This window comes from Phyllopteryx taeniolatus, chromosome 7 (genome assembly GCF_024500385.1).
Source record: "Phyllopteryx taeniolatus isolate TA_2022b chromosome 7, UOR_Ptae_1.2, whole genome shotgun sequence".
NCBI classification, from domain to species: Eukaryota; Metazoa; Chordata; class Actinopteri; order Syngnathiformes; family Syngnathidae; genus Phyllopteryx; species Phyllopteryx taeniolatus.
Genome location: NC_084508.1, coordinates 949791 through 969980, shown reverse-complemented (window position 1 = coordinate 969980; position 20190 = coordinate 949791). Strand labels below are relative to the sequence as shown.

Sequence of the window (20190 nt, the reverse complement as noted above, 5' to 3'; positions counted from 1 at the left end):
TGCGGTGTCTCAGACAGACAACACGTAAGTTATTTGCAGTCTGTGCACAACTGAAGTATGTCGTGGGGAACGTCATCTAAATGTTTCAACCCAACAAATTTAATCGGGTACCTGAAGAAAGTACACAAGGAGGAGCATGCCGTGTTCAAGCAACGCAGTGTGGGGGTAAAAAAAAAAGGAAAAGCCAAACGGACACAAACTCTGGACAACACCCGTCCATATAGCCGGGACAGTGAGAAAGTTAGAGTAAGCATGTCATTAACAGTATTTGTTAAAGTAATTTAATTGCAATAAAGTGATTTAATTACAGTAAGTCATGTTGTAAATTTGATTTGACCTAAATTAATGTCAGTGGCCAATCCTTGAATGCCCCCTAGAGGTCATTGATGTTTGAACTTTTGTCTAAAATGCTAGAGAATAATTTAGTATATACAATAAATGAACAAGTCATAAAAATAGACACATTCTCCATCTTGTGATTGGATCGGTGATCGGTTATCAGTATTTTAAACTTGCCGATCGGTGATCGACCCCAAAAATCCGTGTAAAGCCTAATTGCTACAGACCTCCAAACTTCATGTGGCCTTCAGATTAGCTCAAGAATAGTGCATAGAGAGCTTCATAGAATGGGTTTCCATGGCCAAGCAGCTGCATCCAAGCCACACATCACCAAGTGCAATGCAAAGCGTCGGCTGCAGTGGTGTAAAGCACCCTGCCACTGTACTGTAGAGCAGAGGGGATGCGTTCTCAGGAGTGATGAATTACGCTTCTCCATGTGGCAATCTGATGAACGAGTCTGGGTTTGGCGGTTGCCAGGAGAACAGTAATCATCTGACTGCATTGTGCCATGTGTAAAGTTTGGTGGATGGAGGATTATGGTGTGGGGTTGTTTTTCAGGAGCTGTGCTTGGCCCTGAAGTTCCACTCAAAGGAACTCTGAATGCTTCAGCATATCAAGAGATTTTGGACAATTCCATGCTCCCAACTTTGTGGGACCAGTTTGGAGCTGGCCCCTTCCATCCATAAAGATATGGATGACAGAGTCTGGTGTTGATGAACTTGTCTGGCCTGCACAGAGTCCTGATCTCAATCTTTGAATTAGAAGAGAGCCAAGCCTTCTTGTCCGACATCAGTGTGTGACCTCACAAATGCGCTTCTGGAAGAATGGTAAAAAACTCCCATAAACACACTTCTAAACCTTGTGGACAGCCTCCCCAGAAGAGTTGAAGCTGTTATCGCGGCAAAGGGTGGACCGACGTCATATTGAACCCTATGGATTAGGAATGGGATGTCACTTAAATTCATATGTGAGTCAAGGCAGGGGAGCGAATACTTTTGGCAATATAGTATAGTGTGTGTGTGTGTGTGTGTGTGTATATATATATAAGTGACCACGGCGAAGACCTAAAAGTAGATGGATAGATGAAATACACTGTCAACAAATTGCAAAATGTCGTAGTAGTTGGAAATGTGAAGAAGAGGCCTTCATCCTGCAGTAGATAGATAATGGCTGATGATGATGATGATATATATGCAACCGCACACACACACACACACACACACACACACACACACACACACGCACACACACAGGGTGATTTTTTTGTGTATGTTCCATGATTAAAGGAGCGAGTTTATTCTACCAAACCAACAACTTTGGAAGAACTTGAAGGGCGAATACGAGAAGTTATGTCTTCCATCCCACAAGAGTTCCTTATGAAATCAGTTCATGCGGTTCCCAGGCGGCTTGAGAAACTCCTGGCGAATGCTGGCGCCCATATCCAATTTGAAATAAAACTCCATGCAATAAACTTTCTTCTCAATGTTCATTTCCTGTAAGAATTATAGTTCAGAAATAAATTAATACTTAAAAATAGGGAGTTACTTTTCAATCACCCTGTGTGTGTGTGTGTGTGTGTGTGTGTGTGTATATATATATATATACTGTGAGTGTGAGTGAGTGAGTGAGTGAGAGAGTGAGATCTTTCTAGATCTGGCCGTCCGACCAAGCTGAGTAACCGGGGAAGAAGGCCCTTGGTCAGAGAGGTGAACAAGAACCCTATGGTCACTAAGGCGGCGCTCCAGTGTTCCCTTGCGGAGAACGCACTCCACCAATCAGGCCTTTATGGTAGAGTGGCCAGACGGAAGCCACTTCTACTAAAAGGCACATGGCAGCCTGCTTGGAGTTTGCCAAAAGGCACCTTAAGGATTCTCAGACCTTCAGAAACAAAATTCTCTGGTCTGATGAAACCAAAATAGAACTTTTTAGCCTGAATTGCAAGTGTCATATCTGGAGAAGAGAGCTCATCACTTGGCTAACACCAACCCTACTGTGAAGGATGGTGTTGGCAGCATAATGCTGTGGGGCTGTTTTTCTGCTCCAGGAACTGGGCAACTAGTCCGCATAGAGGGTAAGATGACAGCTCCCAAATATAGAGAAAATGTTCAAGTGAACTTGCTCTAGAGTGCTCAGGAACTCTTTTACTGTGTCACAGAGAACTTTTTAACCTGTCGCTGTGGTTTCTTATTATTTTAATGGATATTTTTTGAGAATCAGAGTCGATCACTCGAACAGAACAAGGTATCTAGAGGGGAGTGAGAAAAAACAACAAAAGACAAAGCACTAACAGTAAACAAGATTCAGGAAAGTAAATCATGAATATACCAAGAACAATGACACATTAGATATAAGTGTTGTATGGGGCAGTAGTGTTGCACACTGTGAGGGAAGGACAGGACAAAATAGAACAGGACAAGGATAGGAGGGGAAGCATTCAGGATAAGGGTTGTGAACCCGGCTGTACAACTGAAGTCTGGTGGGAGTGGCTATGTAAATTATAAATGTCTATAAGACCAGAGTGTGAGTGAGGGGATACCCAATTAATTTGCATATTCATAAGTTACTTGTCGCAATGAGTGAGTGGCCCTACACCCAGCGAATAAGTCCTAGGCGTGTGTCTGCGGACACATACAAGTGAATTGACACCGTTTCGCATACACAATAACTGACAGAAGTGTCCTGTAATTGCTGTGCCTGCACCGCGGAGGCTGAAGACCCCACCCACTCAATTGAGAGGCGGGGTCGGGCCCAGGAATCCACCCGAGAATGGACCGGTGGACGGGACACCTCCCACACTGAAGGACCCACGGCGGTCCACCGGCTCCACCGAGGCGCCCCAAAAACCGGCCACCCACAAGTCCACAAGGGTGGATAGGGGGTACCAATAATCTTTTCAGCATTTTTGATTGGCCGTTGTAGTCGGAGTTTGTCCTTTTTTGTAGCAGCACCAAACCAGACTGTGATGGAAGAACACAGGACTGATTCGATGACTGCTGTGTAGAACTGCCTCAACAGCTCCTGTGGCAGGCCGTGCTTCCTCAGAAGCCGCAGGAAGTACATCCTCTGCTGGGCCTATTAGAGGATGGAGTTGATGTCTCCCACTTCAGGTCCTGAAAGACTGTAAATCCCAGGAACTTGAAGTTCTTGACAGTTGACACAGGGCAGTTGGATAGCGTGAGGAGCAGCTGTGGTGAAGGATGCCTCCTGAAGTCCACGATCATCTCTACAGTCTTGAGCGTCTTCCATTCTAGGTTGTGTCGGCCGCACCACAGCTCCAGCCACTCCTGTCGATACGTAGACTCATCACCGTCTTTAATGAGGCCGATGAATGTGGTGTCGACTGCAAACTTCAGGAGTTTGACAGCCGGGTGCGTTGAGAGCGGCGGAGAGAGGACACAACCTTGGGGTGCCCCAGTGCTGGTGGTGCGTGTAGATGAGGTGGTGTCCCCCAGCCTCACCTGCTGTGTCCTGCCCATCAGGAAGCAGTGAATCCACTGGCAGATGGCAGGTGAGAGGCCAAGCTGGAGAAGCTTGGAGGAGAGGAGTTCAGGGGTGATGGTGTTGAACGCAGAGCTCAAGTCCACGAATAGGATGCTCGCGTAGGTCCCCGCGACGTCGAGTTGTACTCGGATGAAGTGCAGTCCCATGTTGACTGCGTCATCCGCAGACCTGTTTGCTCGAAGAAGCCAACGCTGTTTTGAATGTGTAAACATGCAAGAAAACTCATATGAAACTTTGTACACACATCAAGCCTGGCAAACATTTAATTATTTTTTGTAAATTTTTTAAAATGGCTCAGTAGCACCCCCTACATATTTTCAGAAAATCAGCCCCAGCTGTGCATTTCACCGAGGTCTACTAAAATTGGGAGGCAAATAGAACAGCCCAATACATACACAAGTCTCTTGGAGGCATACCCTAAACCCAACAGGAAGTCCACTATTTTTTATTTACTTTCGCCTTTTACCTCATTTTTCACCCTGTATAGAGGTCATATTTTGACGAAATCCTCCTAAAGGTTTAATCCGATCGACTTCAAGCTTTTGGTGTCTCATCTAAAGATATTGAAGATAAAAAGTTACGCTTTTCATTCGTGTAACGATGTTGCCATGGTGACAGGCTGTTCATGCTGTTCGCCAAGAAACAAACGCTGTTTTGAGGGTATAAACATGCATGCAAACTCATGAAACTTTGCACACACATCAAGCCTGACAAACAATTCAATATTTTTGAGGTTTATTGTACAATTTTAAAAAAATGGCTCAGTAGCACCCGCTACACAATTTTAACAAAGCAGCCCCGGCTGTACATTTTACCTTGGTCTACCAAAATTGGAAGGCATATGTAACAGCCCAAGACCTACGAAAAAGTCTCAGGGATCCATACCCTGAACCCAACAGGATGTTTGCCATTTTTAATATACTTTCAAATTCTGACCTATTTTTCTTCTTTTAGAGTCATCATAGTTTTACAAAATCCTACAGATTTTTTCGGATCGATTTCGAACTTTGTTTGTCTCATCTAATCATATTGAAGCTGAAAATGTATTCAAAGCTTTCCATATTGTCTAATTATGTTATTGTGGCGACATGCTGTTTGCCACATTGTTGTGCTGCAAATAATTCTGAAGTAAAATGAAATGAGATGTTGTTTTTCGCTGATATAAATCTGAGAAGTGTCATGCGCATTTCTATTCAATGAATCCGTAATGTGCCAGTACCCCAACGTGGCAAGGGCTGCGAGGGCCCTTAATAGCTGCTCACAACTCAAGTTATTATTAGGGCCTGAGCAGCGACCTCTGCAAGGATCCTGTAATCATAGGAATTTTTCTTTTTCTTTATTCTTTTTACTATTATTCTTCTCCCTAAACGATAAAATTTTTTTGATGGCCTAAACATATCCCAATTCAAACCAAACTTTACACGCACATCGGGCCTTATTAATAATAATAGTAACAATAATAATAATAATATTATTTTATTTGTTATAATTTTGTACCCCCCCACAGCATCATCAGTGAAAGAGTTTTTTTTTTTTTTTTTTTAAAAACAGGAGAACTCTAGGATCATTTGTCGCAATAAGTGAATGGCCCCACTCCCACCTAATAAGTTCTAGGATTGTGTGTCTGCGGACGCATGCAAGTCAATTGACACCGTTTTGCATGCGCAATAACTGACAGAAGTGTCCTGTAATTGCTGTGACTACACTGTGGAGGCTGAGGACACCACCCAATCAATCGAGAGGCAGCGTCGGGCCCAGAAGTCCACCGAGAGCAACCCGGTGGACGGAACACGTCCCACACCGAGGGACCCATGGCTGGACACCGGCCCTACCAAGGCGCCCCAAAAACTGGCCACCTGGAGGAGGCCGCAGGGACCCAATGCCACCCTCCCCAGCCCAAGGGCCAGATGGTGTACCTTGTTTGATGGAAAGTAGGGCGGATTGGGGTGCCTGACAAGGGAACGATAAGTAAGGGGGAACCCAGGGATCAGCCATGGGGCATGAGAGGGGAGCCCCCACGCCAAGCAGCCATCCAGCCCAAGGGGCCCGGCCTCAGGAGCACCGCCATGAGGCGAATGAAAACCCAAATCCCCCCCTGTTACTATGACTGCCAGGTCCCCGACTGACAGTCATTGGCCCTACCCTGTGTATCGCTGCCCCAGCCCCCAAGTGGTGTGGTGCATTAAAATCTGGAGAGGCCAGTGAACCTGTGGGGCGGGGTGTGTCAGGGTTGCTGGGCAATGCTGCCTAACAGCACCCACCCAAAAGACCCCCCCCACCCCCCCACCCCCCAGAGAAGGATGTATGGCGTGAATTAAAAGGATAGGGATGAGTGTGTGTAATGCATTAAAATCCAGGGGGGCAGGCAGGGCAGAGGGGCTGGGCGCCTGGACCGGGAAACAGCACTGACGAAACCCACACTCCCCGACCCCACATTAGCCCCCCAAGAAGCTGTAGTTATTATTATTATTATTATTATTATTATCCATCCATCCATTTTCTGAGCCGCTTCGCCTCACGAGGGTCGCGGGCGTGCTGGAGCCTATCCCAGCTATCATCGGGCAGGAGGTGGGGTACACCCTGAACTGGTTGCCAGCCAATCGCAGGGCACTTATAAGCAAACAACCATTGGCACTCATATTCACACCTAGGGGCAATTTAAAGTTGTCATTTAACCTCCCATGCATGTTTTTGGGATGTGGGAGGAAACCGGAGTGCCCGGAGAAAACCCACGCAGGCACGGGGAGAACATGCAAACTCCACACAGGCAGGGCTGTGGATTGAACCCCCGGTCCTCAGAACTGTGAGGCAGATGCTCTAACCAGTCGTTCACCGTGCCGCCTATTATTATTATATTTTATTTTATTTATTTTTTTCACTTGAATTTAGGAAAGAGAAAGACTGTTGAGGAGTCAAGGAACACTGTAAAGAAGCTGAAGTCTGACTCATCTCTGGAACATCCGGCATTCTACTACAGCATTCACCGCCACAGCATGCGTGGGATGAACATGCCTAAGTGAGTGATCACTTACATCTTTTTCTTTGTGTGGGTAATTTGAAATTTTTCAAATACAGGAAGTCCTGGAGTTACGACGCACTCGACCTACGACGTTTCGACTTTACGACGCCTGTGCCTCGTCCGCCGTTTTGTCCCAGCACCATAGTGTTTCTGCTTTGCTAGTGCATAGTGCTTGTCTGTTTGTGCGGCGGGAGTATCTTTGCCTTTTTCGCCCTCCTTTTTTCAGACTCTCAGCAGTAGTGGTAAGTACAGCATCTTATTTTTTTATTTTAATGTATTTTAGTTTCTTTATACGAAGTGTTAACCTTTCCCGCTACGGTCACCTTACCGTGGTCGGGAGACGTAGGGGTTAACTCTCTTCTTTCGTTGCACAGCTGAGTTGGGTGGCGGCACCAATAAAGGCACGAAGCACCGATTTGCTGCTTTAATGGCTTTATTAGCGATTAGCGGGTCCTCCGCTAATTGCTACTCTTCCCCGGTCCCCGTCACTACACTTGCCACTGTACACACTCGCACCGCCGCGCACTCCTTCCTCCTTCGCAGTCCCGTCTCACTCACACATCGACGCACACGCCCACACACACTGAGCTTGCTGTCACAATCGCGTGGGACAATACCCGTAACAGAAGTATTTCGACTTTAATGGTGAAATCCGACTTACGCGGAAATTCGTGTTACGTCGCCAGCGTAGGAACGGAACTCGTTCGTAAATCGAGGACTTCCTGTATGTCAAATATATTTGTGTCGTACAATTGTCAAAAGTGGGTTAAAGGGCAAAATAAACAAAAGTTTCCTTGAAAACAGCAATAAATGCATGTGCAGTGAAACGTTAATGAACAGGAATAGAGCTTAAGGCCCAGGGACCAGATCGGACCCGGCACATCATTTTACGTGGCCTGCGAAAGCAAAGCATGTGCATCAACTTCGTTTCTTGCAAAAAAATACCAAAACTGAGCTTTTTTGTTTTTTGGTTACCAATACCCCTTTTAAAATAAATTGAATTTGTGAAGTTTTTACTGGCTTCTGACTTCAAAACTAGTTATCCATCAATTTGTTGTGTATATGTAATAATATGAGGAGATAATACTTTGATATGGGTTCACAGTCATAACGGCCCTCCGAGGGAAACCATAACTGCGATGTGGCCTGCAGTCAAAATTTGTTTGACGCCCTGCTTTATGGTTGAACAAACTCTGCTCTGAAATCATGGTCAACCTGTGTTATGCTCATATTTTGAAAGTATGTTTTCACTTTTATTTACTTACTACATCACTTTTGGTCTTCTATGGTGTAAATCAATTTAGCTTGATATTGCAACAAAGTGGGGAACAATGCTATTAAATGATACAGATGTTTTCCCCGATAGATATTCATTCTATGAGGAAAATCTGATTGTCACACCAGCAATATTTGCAAATATGCTGAACACTCTAATGATCTCTCTTAATAATGATAACGGAAGAACCATCCATCCATTTTCTACCGCTTATCCGAGGTCGGGTCGCGGGGGCAGTAGCTTTAGCAGGGTCGCCCAAACTTCCTTCTCCCCAGCCACTTCATCCAGCTCTTCCGGGGGGATCCCAAGGCATTCCCAGGCCAGCCAAAAGACCTAGACTCTCCAACGTGTCCTGGGTCGTTCCCGGGGTCTCCTCCCATCCGAATCAAATGTCCCAGCCACCTCATCTGGCTCCTCTCGATGTGGAGGAGCAGCGGCTCTACTCTGAGATCCTCCCGGATGACCGAGCTTCTCACCCTATCTCTAATGAAGAGATAGGGTGACAGCGTAGGAATCTAATTTTGGCCGCTTGAATCCGGAATCTTGTTCTTCGGATTCGTGTTCTTTCGGTCACGAGCTGTGGGTCGGCACAGGTGAGGGTAGGCACATAGATCGACCGGTAAATTGAGAGCTTCGCCTTTCGGCTTAGCTCCCTCTTGACCATAACGGACCGATACAAAGTCTGCATCACTGCAGACGCTGCACCGATCCGCCTGTCGATCTCCCGTTCCATTCTTCCCTCACTTGTGAACAAGACCCCAAGATACTTGACCTCCTCCACTTGGGACAGGATCTCATTCTCGACCTGGAGAGGACACGCCACCATTTTCCGACTGAGGACCATGGTCTCAGATTTGGAGGTGCTGATTCTCATCTCAGCTGCTTCACACTCGGCTGCGAACTGCTCCAGTGAGAGTTGGAGATCACGGCTTGATGAAGCCAACAGAACAACATCATCTGCAAAAAGCAGAGATGCAATACTGAGGCCACCAAACCGGACCCCCTCTATCCCTCGGGTGCCCCTAAAAATTCTGTCCATAAAGGTTATGAACAGAATCGGTCACAAAGGGCAGCCTTGGTGAAGTCCAACCCTCACCGGAAACGAGTCCGACTTACTGCTGGATATGGGGACCAAACTTTGACTCCGGTCGTACAGGAACCGAACAGCCCGTATCAGGGGGTTCGGTACACCATACTCCCGAAGCACCCCCCACAGGAAACCCCGAGGGACACGGTCGAATGCCATCTCCATAGTCCACAAAACACATGTAGACTGGTTGGGCGAACTCCCATGCACCCTCGAGTACCCTGCTAAGAATGTAGAGCTGGTCCACTGTTCCACGGCCAGGACGAAAACCACACTGCTCCTCCTGAATCTGAGATTCGACTTCCCGACGGACCCTCCTCTCCAGCACCCCTGAATGGACCTTACCAGGGAGGCTGAGGAGTGTGATCCCCCTGTAGTTGGAACACACCCTACGGTCTCCCTTCTTAAAAAGGGGGACCACCACCCCAGTCTGCCAATGCAGAGGCACTGTCCCCGATGTCCACGCGATGCTGCAGAGGCGTGTCAACTAGAAAAGCCCCACAACATCCAGAGCCTTTAGGAACTCCGGGCGAATCTCATCCACCCCCGGGGCCTTGCCACCGAGGAGCTTTTTAACCACTTCGGTGACCTCAACCCCAGAGATAGGAGACCCCACCTCAGAGAACCCAGTCTCTGCTTCCTGATGGGAAGGTGTGTCGGTGGACTTGAGGAGGTCTTCGAAGTATTCTCCCCACCGACTCACAACGTTCTGAGTCGAGGTGAGCAGCGCCCCATCCCCACTAGTGTTGATGGTGCACTGCTTCCCCCTCCTGAGACGCCGGATGGTGGACCAGAATTTCCTCGAAGCCTTCCGGAAGTCTTTCTCCATGGCCTCACCGAACTCCTCCCATACCCTAGTTTTTGCTTCAGCGACCACTAAAGCTGCATTGCGCTTAGCCAGCCGGTACCCATCAGCTGCCTCAGGAGTCCCACAGGCCAAATAGGACTTCTTATTCAGGTTGACGGCATCCCTCACAGTTGGTGTTCACCAACGGGTTTGGGGATTGCCGCCACGACAAGCACCGACCACCTTACGGCCATAGCTCCGGTCGGCCGCCTCAGCAATGGAGGCGCGGAACATGGTCCACTTGGACTCGATGTCCCCCGCTTCCCCTGGAACATGAGCAAAGTTCTGTCGGAGGTGGGAGTTGAAACTCCTTCTGACAGGGGATTCTGCCAGACGTTCCCATCAGACCCTCACAATACGTTTGGGCCTGCCACGTCGGACCGGCATCTTCCCCCACAATCGGAGCCAACTCACCACCAGGTGGTGATCAGTTGACAGCTCCGCCCCTCTCTTCACCTGAGTGTCCAAGACATGTGGCCGCAAGTCCGATGACACGACCACAAAGTCGATCGTCGAACTGCAACCTAGGGTCTCCTGGTGCCAAGTGCACATGTGGACACCCTAATGCTTGAACATGGTGTTCATTATGGACAATCCGTCATGAGCACAGAAGTCCAATAACAGAACATCGCTCGGGTTCTGATCGGGGGGGGGCGTTCCTCCCAATTACGCCCTAACATGTCTCACTGTCATTGCCCACGTGAGCATTGAAGTCCCCCAGCAGAACGCTCTCCCGCACCCTCTCCAAGTACTCCAAAAAGGGTGGTTACTCTGAACTGCTGTTTGGTCCATAGGCACAAACAACAGTCAGGACCCGTCCCCCCACCCAAACGCGGAGGGAGGCTACCCTCACGTCCACCGGGGTGAACCCAACGCACAGGCGCCGAGCCGGGGGGCAATAAGTATACCCACATATGCTCGGTGCCTCTCAGCATGGGCAACTCCAGAGTGGAACCCCTCTCGAGAGGACTGGTACCAGAGCCCTAGCCGTGTGTAGAGGCAAGTCCAACTATATCTTGTCGGAACTTCTCGACCTCACACACCAGCTGGGGCTCCTTCCCTGCCAGAGAGGTGACATTCTGCTTATAAAGAAGGGATCGATCCATCTCAATCCAGCTAACCCAACCAGTCAATATTCGCTGAACATAATGGACCCGTCACAAAAATTTACTTGTGCAACATTGCCATTGCCGTCAAGCTATAAAATATTATAGCAATATGAAGAAACATAGGGTGCATTCGTGAAAATCAATACGCCTCTGACCATAACATTTATTATGTATTATTCTATTGAAAGTTAAATTGCTGGGGGGAATGTTCAAATTTGCACATTCGGGCATCGATTAGGGTATAACGAAGTAGAGGTTACACAGCAGTAGCTCAGTACTCAAGTAGTTTTTAATGTATTTATTAGAAGGAATACTTCTTACTTTTACTAGGGCCATATTATTCTAAAATACATACTCCTATGCTATGCAAGTAAAAATTTGTACATTACCTACCACCGCACATACACATACAGCAGAAATTAGAGGGTACATCATACTGCACACTAATCATTGACAGTAATCAGTAAAAAAAATCCAAATGTCAAATTGGAAGTTCGAACAAAGATCCTTCAGTATTTGTCACATAAGTATTGTCAAATCAGTTTAGATTAAAATCCCTCAACTAATATTATTTCATGTTTTTTACACATTGACCGATAGCGAAGCAAGTATTGGAATCCTTAACACAAGTGTTTACAGTTATGAAAGAAATACTCAGAGATATCCTTGATTCTACTAAAAAAGTAAAGAAAAATATCTTTTGTACAACACACGTTTAGTTAATTTGTGCCTAGCTGTAGAAGAATGATCCGAGATAAAACTGCAACATGAGTATGCCCCATCTAGAGTACTTCATGGAATGCTATTGGGCCATAAAACCGCAAACCTTGTACATCGCTGAACTTTGACAGTCTAATCGTTGTAATTGCAACTAAGCAACGTAGTCAAAGTGAGGTTTTAGTGTAAAAAGTTCAACTCAAAACTGAGATCCTAGTATTCAATTATACTTTCATCCAATGACTTGATTGAATTGGCAAGGGGAAACACAACCCCACAGGGAAACTCCTCCCACCCCCTTTTGCACAAGGTCCCAACTTCATTGGAATTGTGTGTTTTTTAGTCAGCTTACCTTGTAATTTCAGCACGTCCGATGACGAGTCCAATGTGTTCCAAATAAAATATTTGGATCTGCTTTGATGATATAGTTTTTTTTCTCTTACACAGACGTCGCGTATTTTAGCCCGCTAGACAGATGCAGGTAGAGTACACAACTATTCAATGATTAAGAGCATTTATCCATCCATCTTCTGAGCCGCTTCTCCTCACTAGGTTCGCGGGCGTGCCGGAGCCTATCCCAGCTGTCATCGGGCAGGAGGCGGGGTACACCCTGAACTGTTTGCCAGCCAATCGCAGGGCACATTTTGTACAAACAACCATTTGCACTCACAGTCACACCTACGGGCAATTTAGAGTTTCCAATTAATGCATGTTTTTGAGATGTGGGAAGAAACCGGAGTGCCCGGCAAAAACCCACGCAGGCACGGGGAGAACATGCAAACTCCACACAGGCAGGGCCGGGGATTGAACCCGGGTCCTCAGAACTGTGAGGACCAATATAATATCATGAATTGTGTTTGTACAACAAATGAGTTGCAAAAGAAGCTTTTGCCCCCCCCCCCAGCCCAAAAAAAAAAACTCCCTACTGTGAGTGTGTTCAAAGGTAGTGCCTGTTACAATTATATGAAAAATTTCACTTTTTTACCCGCTGGCTCGATTATGCTTCTTACGACCGCACCAGTAGCCTATTGTTTTAATTTATTTGATTGTTTGTTTACTTGTCTTGACGTTCTTTTTGGTTTTGTGTGTTTTAGTTTTTGTTAGGAATTCCCTGTTTTTTATGTTGAAAACTTTGTTTACCACCTTGAGCCAGTACTCCCTGGAAGAAGAAATGTTGTGTGGGGGGGGAGACATTAAATTAAAAAATAAAACATTTAATCTATGTCACTCGAATGTACATTTTTGTATATAATATTTTGTGCAAATTAGTTCCATCATGAGAGGAATATCTTTTTTTATTTAGCAGGACCTGCTATGTGTAGCATGTGTTAGGTCTACAGCGTAGTTGAGCACATACCTTTGAGTCAAATGAGGACAATGTTCGAGACAGCAATGATGAATGGCTACCAAAAAGATAAAAAAAAAAAATAAAAAAAAAAAAGGCTTCAAAATGTTTATTACCACTCGCAGTTGAAGTTTACTGTCAAACTTAAGATGAAACAAAAGCGAATTACATGTTGAGTATTTAACACAACCACGCAGCATTGTCTTGGGAAAGTCAGCGAGGTTAATGCTGACAAACTTAGCAAAACGCCGTAGAGTTTGACAAGGATCATGACATGACATGTTGAACACATTTTCTTCATAATTGTAAAAAGAATGTAAGAATCCTTCTGAAGCGAGAGTCACAGTATGCTCAAAAGTCTGATGATTTTGCTTAGACAAACTGCTGATATGTTCTACCGCTGTTTCATTGCGTCTGTTTTATTTCACTGCCTGGTGTATGGTTCCGCAACCGAACCCTTGAAAACTCCCTCAACCAAATCAAAAAGAAACATATCAAGCATAAGTTACTTTGACAGTTTTTTGTTTTGTTTGCTTTGACACCTTAAACATCCAAACAGTGGTTTATTTCTAAAGAACGGGGGGGGGGGGGGGGGGAAAGGCTTTTGATAGCAAATTAATGGGTTTACTAACTTAAACTTGAGGCTGACACGGGAGTCCATTTTGATTAACACCAGTCCCTCCTAATACCAAGTGAGTGTTAAAAAAAAAAGTATTAACACCTGCCACATTTGGTCTGCTTTAAACGAACCAGAGTTGGTCCTGAGCTTTTGTGCAGGTGTGAATACATACAGGCGAATCCTGGTTCACACCAAACAACCGATCCAAGACCATATTTTTGAGGTGGTCTCGGTCCCCTTCAAACAGAATCAGTGCGGGTTAGGGTTAGCCCGGAGAAATGCAGAGGGTTGTGTCAGGAAGGGCATCAGTGGAAATTCATCTACTGTGGGTCAAAGACAAAGAAGAGGTGGAAAGCGGGTTCTTAGGCAGAAAGAGAAGTATAAAGTACAGAGCCTGGAACTAAATGCTAAAAACTTTGAATGTTGGGACTATGACAGGAAAAGCTCGGGAGTTGGTTGACATTGAGATTAGGAGAAAGTTAGATATATTATGCGTCCAGGAGAGCAGGTGGAAAGGGAGTAAGGCTAGAAGTTTAGGGGCAGGGTTTAAATTATTTTACTATGGTGTAGATGGGAAGAGAAATGGGGTAGGGGTTATTTTAAAGGAAGAGTTGGCTCAGAATGTCTTGGAGGTGAAAAGATTATCAGATCGAATGATGAGGCTGAAACTTGAAATTGTGGGTGTTGCCCCACAGGTAGGATGTGACCTAGAGGTGAAAGAGAAATTCTGGAAGGAGCTAGACAAAGTAGTTCTGAGCATCCCAGACAGAAAGAGTCGTGATTGGTGCAGATTGTAATGGGTGTATTGGTGAAGGAAACAGGGGTGCTGAAGAAGTGATGGGTAAGTACGGCATCCAGGAAAGGAACATGGAGGGACAGATGGTGGTAGACTTTGCAACAAGGATGCAAATGGCTGTAGTGAACACATTTTTCCAGAAGAGGCAGGAACATAGGGTGACCTACAATAGCGGAGGTAGAAGCACGCAGGTGGATTACATCTTTTGCACACGATGTAATCTGAAGGAGGTTACTGACTGTAAGGTAGTGGTAGGGAAGAGTAGCTAGACAGCATAGGTGGTGGTGTGTAAGATGACTCTGATGGTGGGGGGTAAGATTGAGAAGACAAAGGCAGAGGAGAGAACGATGTGGCGGAAACTGAGAAAGGAAGAGTTTTCTGCAGCTTTTCAAGAAGCAGTGAGACAGGCTGGAGGAGCTTTCAGAAGACTGGACCACTACAGCCAAAATGATCAGAGAGACAGACATGAGAGTACTTTGTGTATCTTCTGGTCGAAGAATCACTGTAGTTTGTTAATGATAAATATCTGTTGCTTGAGCATAAATAGCATATTTTAATATCAAAAGCATATTAAGCTCTGGTTCTCGCGAACAAAAAAGTAACTATTGGCAGATAACTCAAAGTAACTGTAATCTGATTAGCACATCTGCCTCACAGTTCTGAGGACCGGGGTTCAAATCCCGGCCCCACCTGTGTGGAGTTTGCATGTTCTCCCCGTGACTGCGTGGCTTTCCTCCCACATCCCAAAAACATGCATGGTAGGTTGATTGAAGACTCTAAATTGCCCGTAGGTGTGAATGTGAGTGTGAATGGTTGTTTGTTTCTACGTGCCCTGCGATTGGCTGGCGACCAGTTCAGGGTGTACCCTGCCTCTCGCCAGAAGATAGCTGGGATAGGCTGTAGCACGCCCGCGACCCTTGTGAGGATAAAGCGGTGCAGAAAATGGATGGATGGATGTAATCTGACTACTCTAATATAAAAAGTAACACATTAGATTACTTATGCTGTCACCGGACCACATTGTAACTTTGTACTTTGTAACGCGTTACCGGCATCACTGGTGGTGGCAGATGAAGCTTCATGAAGCTTGTAACACTTCAGCTATTGGTTGGAGTAATGGTTCATTTCTTGATGCTACATTGCACACGAAACCACCTACTGGCCATGTGCAAAATCACAGGCAGCTGTATGTTTACCATATACATAAAGTTTGTGCTGCGTTGCATTTTTGCGTCTTTTTGGCTCTTGTGAATGACTTATGTATTACAAAACAATGTTTGACCAAGTAATTTCCCAACATAAAGTGTAAAATATATTATTTTTGAATGTATTCTGTGTGCTTAAAATGTTCATCATTACTGGTATGGCAGATTGTATAATGTTTTTCTGTCACTTTGGGGAAATTACATGGGCTTAAGAGGGCAGAGGATTTTGAAAGTGCTTATTGAGAAATAGCAGTTTATCATCCTTTTTGTGTGAAGTGATTCATTCAAGAGCGATATTTTTAAATTGGGCTACAGTAATTTCTCCTCTTGCTTCCTGTGAACACAATTAATACTTCCCCCATGAATAAAATAAGAAACGGTGGAAAATGCAGTATATAATAAACAAAGGTAGTTGATAAGCCTCAATGATAGTTCCTAATGCAGTGCACACTAATAACACATTTACACATTTGCACGCTCTCCTGGTAGAAATTGGTTATAAAAGTTATTTATTACCACGGAAGTGCAGTTCTACCGAATGGTCACCGGATGGAATGAGGGCGCTTGGCGTTTATACCGGGATGTCATCCTCATGACATCACGGTGATGCGTTTTAGCCCCGCCCACAAAATCAGAGCAATTTAGAAGGTGAAAACGAGTTTTAAACCATATTAACAATTTATTATTATATTGTTCGTAGTCTTTGCACATGTTTTCAGCACTTCAAACGTGTAATGTCTTTAGAAACAAAACAAGGATTTTTATTTTGGGGCACTTTAAACACACTAAACGCACCGTGTTTATCTTGTGTGACGTATGTTCTTCTGCCCTCCATGAGTGCGCTCTAAGCTGTTTAATGATACCCCAGTTGGAGTTCACTGTAAAACTAAATGTGCAACATAAAGAATTACGCACATTGTATATTTAAATACAAGACGCGCATCGTTTTCGAGATTGCAAACCTTTTTGACGGGCTATGTAAAATTAGAATGAGATCACGGAGGGTTTTACCTTCAGATAACGAATAGTCACACACAAACGCCGTACTAACACATACGCATGTAATATAACAATACTCTCAGGCGTATATTCTTCCTAATCTGTGAATAACGAGTTCATTAAAGTTATATCACGACTTTCTTCTTCTACTTTATTGATTGATTGATTTTATTTTGGGTCGCTTACAGTAAGTGTGTAGCTCCCTGCATGCATCGCACCACACTGCCTCTGAGAGGCCAAGGGAAACTTCCGGTCACAGTTTCTGGCGCAGTGGATTATAGTGTAACACCTGGAAAATTTGCATGCAGTTTCCCAGATTTCATCGCTGTAGTTTACAATTACAATTACAGCATCACATTTTGACTGAGCTAAAATTCATCTTTAATGTATGATTTTGTACAGACTGTATAGTACAATAGTTAAAGTTGTTGATTTGAGTTGTATATAGTTAAGTCATTAAATTACTGCTGCTTTACTCGTTAAACTTTAAACTTAAATCTGGTCATGTGATATTGGGGACGGGGACGATACAAGCTCCGAAGCACCATTTTGATGCAGTGTGATTCAGGAAGTCAGACACAAGCTTTGAGGCTTCGGGTTCATTTTAACATCACTAATAAGATGCAAAACATGCGCAATTACGACATTGTCCCCTAGAACCGGTTCTCGACAGGAACTGGTTTTCGATTCCCATTGCCTCCCCATAACACGTTTTTTATTTTCTCATACTCTTCACCCACGTGGCAGACGGCAGTATAGCTTCACCTGTGTCAACACGGTCATACTCAATTTGTCTGTGTAGATTCTCAGTCATCCACGTAATTGTAATCCACAAAGGTTGAATCGAGCAACTGGACCGTTCTTGTTTGTTCTTGTTCCACACCTCAACTTTTACAGCTGAAGAAGCCTTTTGGATTCAAGGTGAAACATCTTCAGCAAACAAGAACAGTCCAGTTGCTTGATTCAACCTTTGCAGGTCATACTCAGTTCTTGCAAACTTTGCACAAATTGCTGATTTCCCCGTAATCTCTTACGGTTGAACAGACCTTGTTCTTGACTTTAATCGAGCTTGGTTCTCTGTGTGCGACACTCTGCTTTGGCGGGCGTGAGGTCACACGTGCGCATTGCACGTTATTTGCAGATGCAGTACTAGTCTAAGACGGTAGTAATTAATTTCACTCAATGCTAAGGGGAATTGTTCAAATATCGATTTGATTTGAGTTGTTCCTCACTGCTTGAGTAAGAGTCTGGTTTTCTCTTCGCTGGGTTGTTTCTCCATGATGTGTCAGACAAAGTATAAGTCAAACTCTTCGAGTGACTTCACGTTCGATGTTCCTGTTGGCAGAGTTGATCCGTGTTGTACCACAAATGCAACTCATTCCTCGACATCGTACTCTGATCCAGTTCAGCAGCAAGGCACTGCCATGGAATGTCGCAAGAATCTCACTAACCCTCATCGCCGATATTAGCCTTTTACTGCAGTTTATTGGTAAGCGGTCTGATAGTACAATAGTAACTCTGTATGTTATGTGATGTTCTCTGCAGGTTGAATAAGTTCCTTCAGTACTTGACCGAAGATGGGTTCCGGGTGAGTCGCACTCACTTTGACCCAACTGGTGTACGAACAGATGCCACACTGGAGCAGTTTAAATCTGTCCTGACCAAATACAGCATCCCTCCCAACAACATCTCTGCTACTGAGGCCAACACTCCTTCCTCATGAACCTTTCCAGACTTGCTAGGATCTGCTCTCTTTGGGTGCCAGTTAATCTACAATAAAGGAAAATATCTGTCAACCTTGTGACTCAATAATATGGAAATGCTTTTCAATGGGCAGGTGTCATTCTACTACGTTTTATTTGCAGTACTATTGCTTAGTGTACTGAAAACAAGGAACAACATACTGGATCTGGTGTAAAACCTTGAATTCTGGTCTAGCAATCTGATTTGTATCCTGTTTAGCCCTTGCAAGGTATGAATGAGCCGGCACAGTGAATGACTGGTTAACACATCTGCCTCACAGTTCTGGGGACCGGGGTTCGAATCCAGGCCCCGCCTGTGTGGAGTTTGCATGTTCTCCCTTGCCTGCGTGGCTTTACTCCGGGCACTCCGGTTTCTTTCCACATCCCCAAAACATGCGTGGTAGGTTGATTGAAGACTCTAAATTGCTCGTAGCTGTGAATGTGAGTGCGAATGGTTGTTTGTTTCTATGTGCCCTGCGATTGGCTGGCAACCGGTTCAGGGTGTACCCCGCCTCCCGCCCGAAGATGGCTGGGACAGGCTCCAGCACACCCGCGACCCTAGTGAGGATGAGCGGTAAGGAAAATGGAGGGATGGATGGAGGGTATGAATGAAGATAAGACAATGTGACACTGAAGCCAAGCAGGACTCATTAGCAAGCTGGGAATTTTCTTTTTTCTCTCTCTGTTTCTATGAAGTGCTAACCTTGTTGATATGTGATGAAATGTGTCAGCTGCTTTCTGATTGTTTTTCCAGAAGACATTCAAATACTTTCATATGATATGAATTAAGTTGGTTTGCTTCCTTTGTCTTAATAAAATCTTGCTGAAAAATATTTTCGTAACTGCAACATCCTGAAGTATCTCCAAGGGTCTTGAACTTGGCTCAGGTCAAAAAGGTGTAACAGGCCTAATTTCTTTCTCTTGCACATGAACGTTCTGAAGCCTGGTAAGAGGATACCAGCAGGCTTTGCAAATGTAACTCCGAGGTATTAACCCAAGTCTTTTTCAGTGATTAAAAGCAACGTTACTCCTAGCTCCCCTTTAATTACAGACTTAGTAAAGATGACATCGTTGCCCAAACGATCCCTGTTCACACAGACCCGCTATAAAGTGCATGTCGTGTCTATATTTGATGAGGGAACTTTGGAATCAAGCACGCCACGTGCACCGACAACTTAGTAACTCCTAATAATAATAAAAAGAGGCAAAACAAGAGATAGTGTATGTGTATATATATATATATATATATATATATATATATATATATATGAACAAACCCCAATTCCAACAAAATTGAGACGTAAATAAAAACAATACAATGATTTGCAAATCCTTTTCAACCGATACTCTATATTCTTCTTGTCTGTAACTGCGTATTGATGAGGCAAAAGCTGGCCACGGCTGTTGTACATAAGCTTGGCTTGCCATGAGCTGGCACAAACTTGCATCCTGTGATAAAAAGCCACGAAAAACTCTGTGAGGAGGCGTCTCTCTCGGCCACCGTTATAGGAAGCGATCGCAATTTCTGCCAACAAATTTCATGCACATGCACGCAATTACGTCGAACTCTTCGATTGGTAAAGTGTTTG

General features: G+C 44.9%; 1 protein-coding gene across 12 annotated transcripts in view; it reads left to right on the top strand.

The window, feature by feature from the left end:
- The window catches only part of trmt1l (tRNA methyltransferase 1-like), a 95019-nt gene extending 75585 nt beyond the window's left edge, over nucleotides 1-19434 (top strand). For 3 of the 12 annotated variants that reach the window (XM_061780359.1, XM_061780358.1, XM_061780360.1), the window contains exons 14-15: nucleotides 6730-6856; nucleotides 18405-19434. In XM_061780359.1, the coding sequence (XP_061636343.1) occupies nucleotides 6730-6856; nucleotides 18405-18582 (305 nt within the window). In that variant the 3' untranslated portion in view covers nucleotides 18583-19434. Of the gene's footprint in view, nucleotides 1-897; nucleotides 1307-1625; nucleotides 2046-5391; nucleotides 6644-6729; nucleotides 6859-6915; nucleotides 7102-18404 lie in introns of those variants that run through there. The other 9 variants (XR_009789487.1, XR_009789490.1, XR_009789491.1 and 6 more) reach the window with 6 other exon arrangements.
- The last annotated feature ends 756 nt before the right edge of the window (nucleotides 19435-20190 follow it).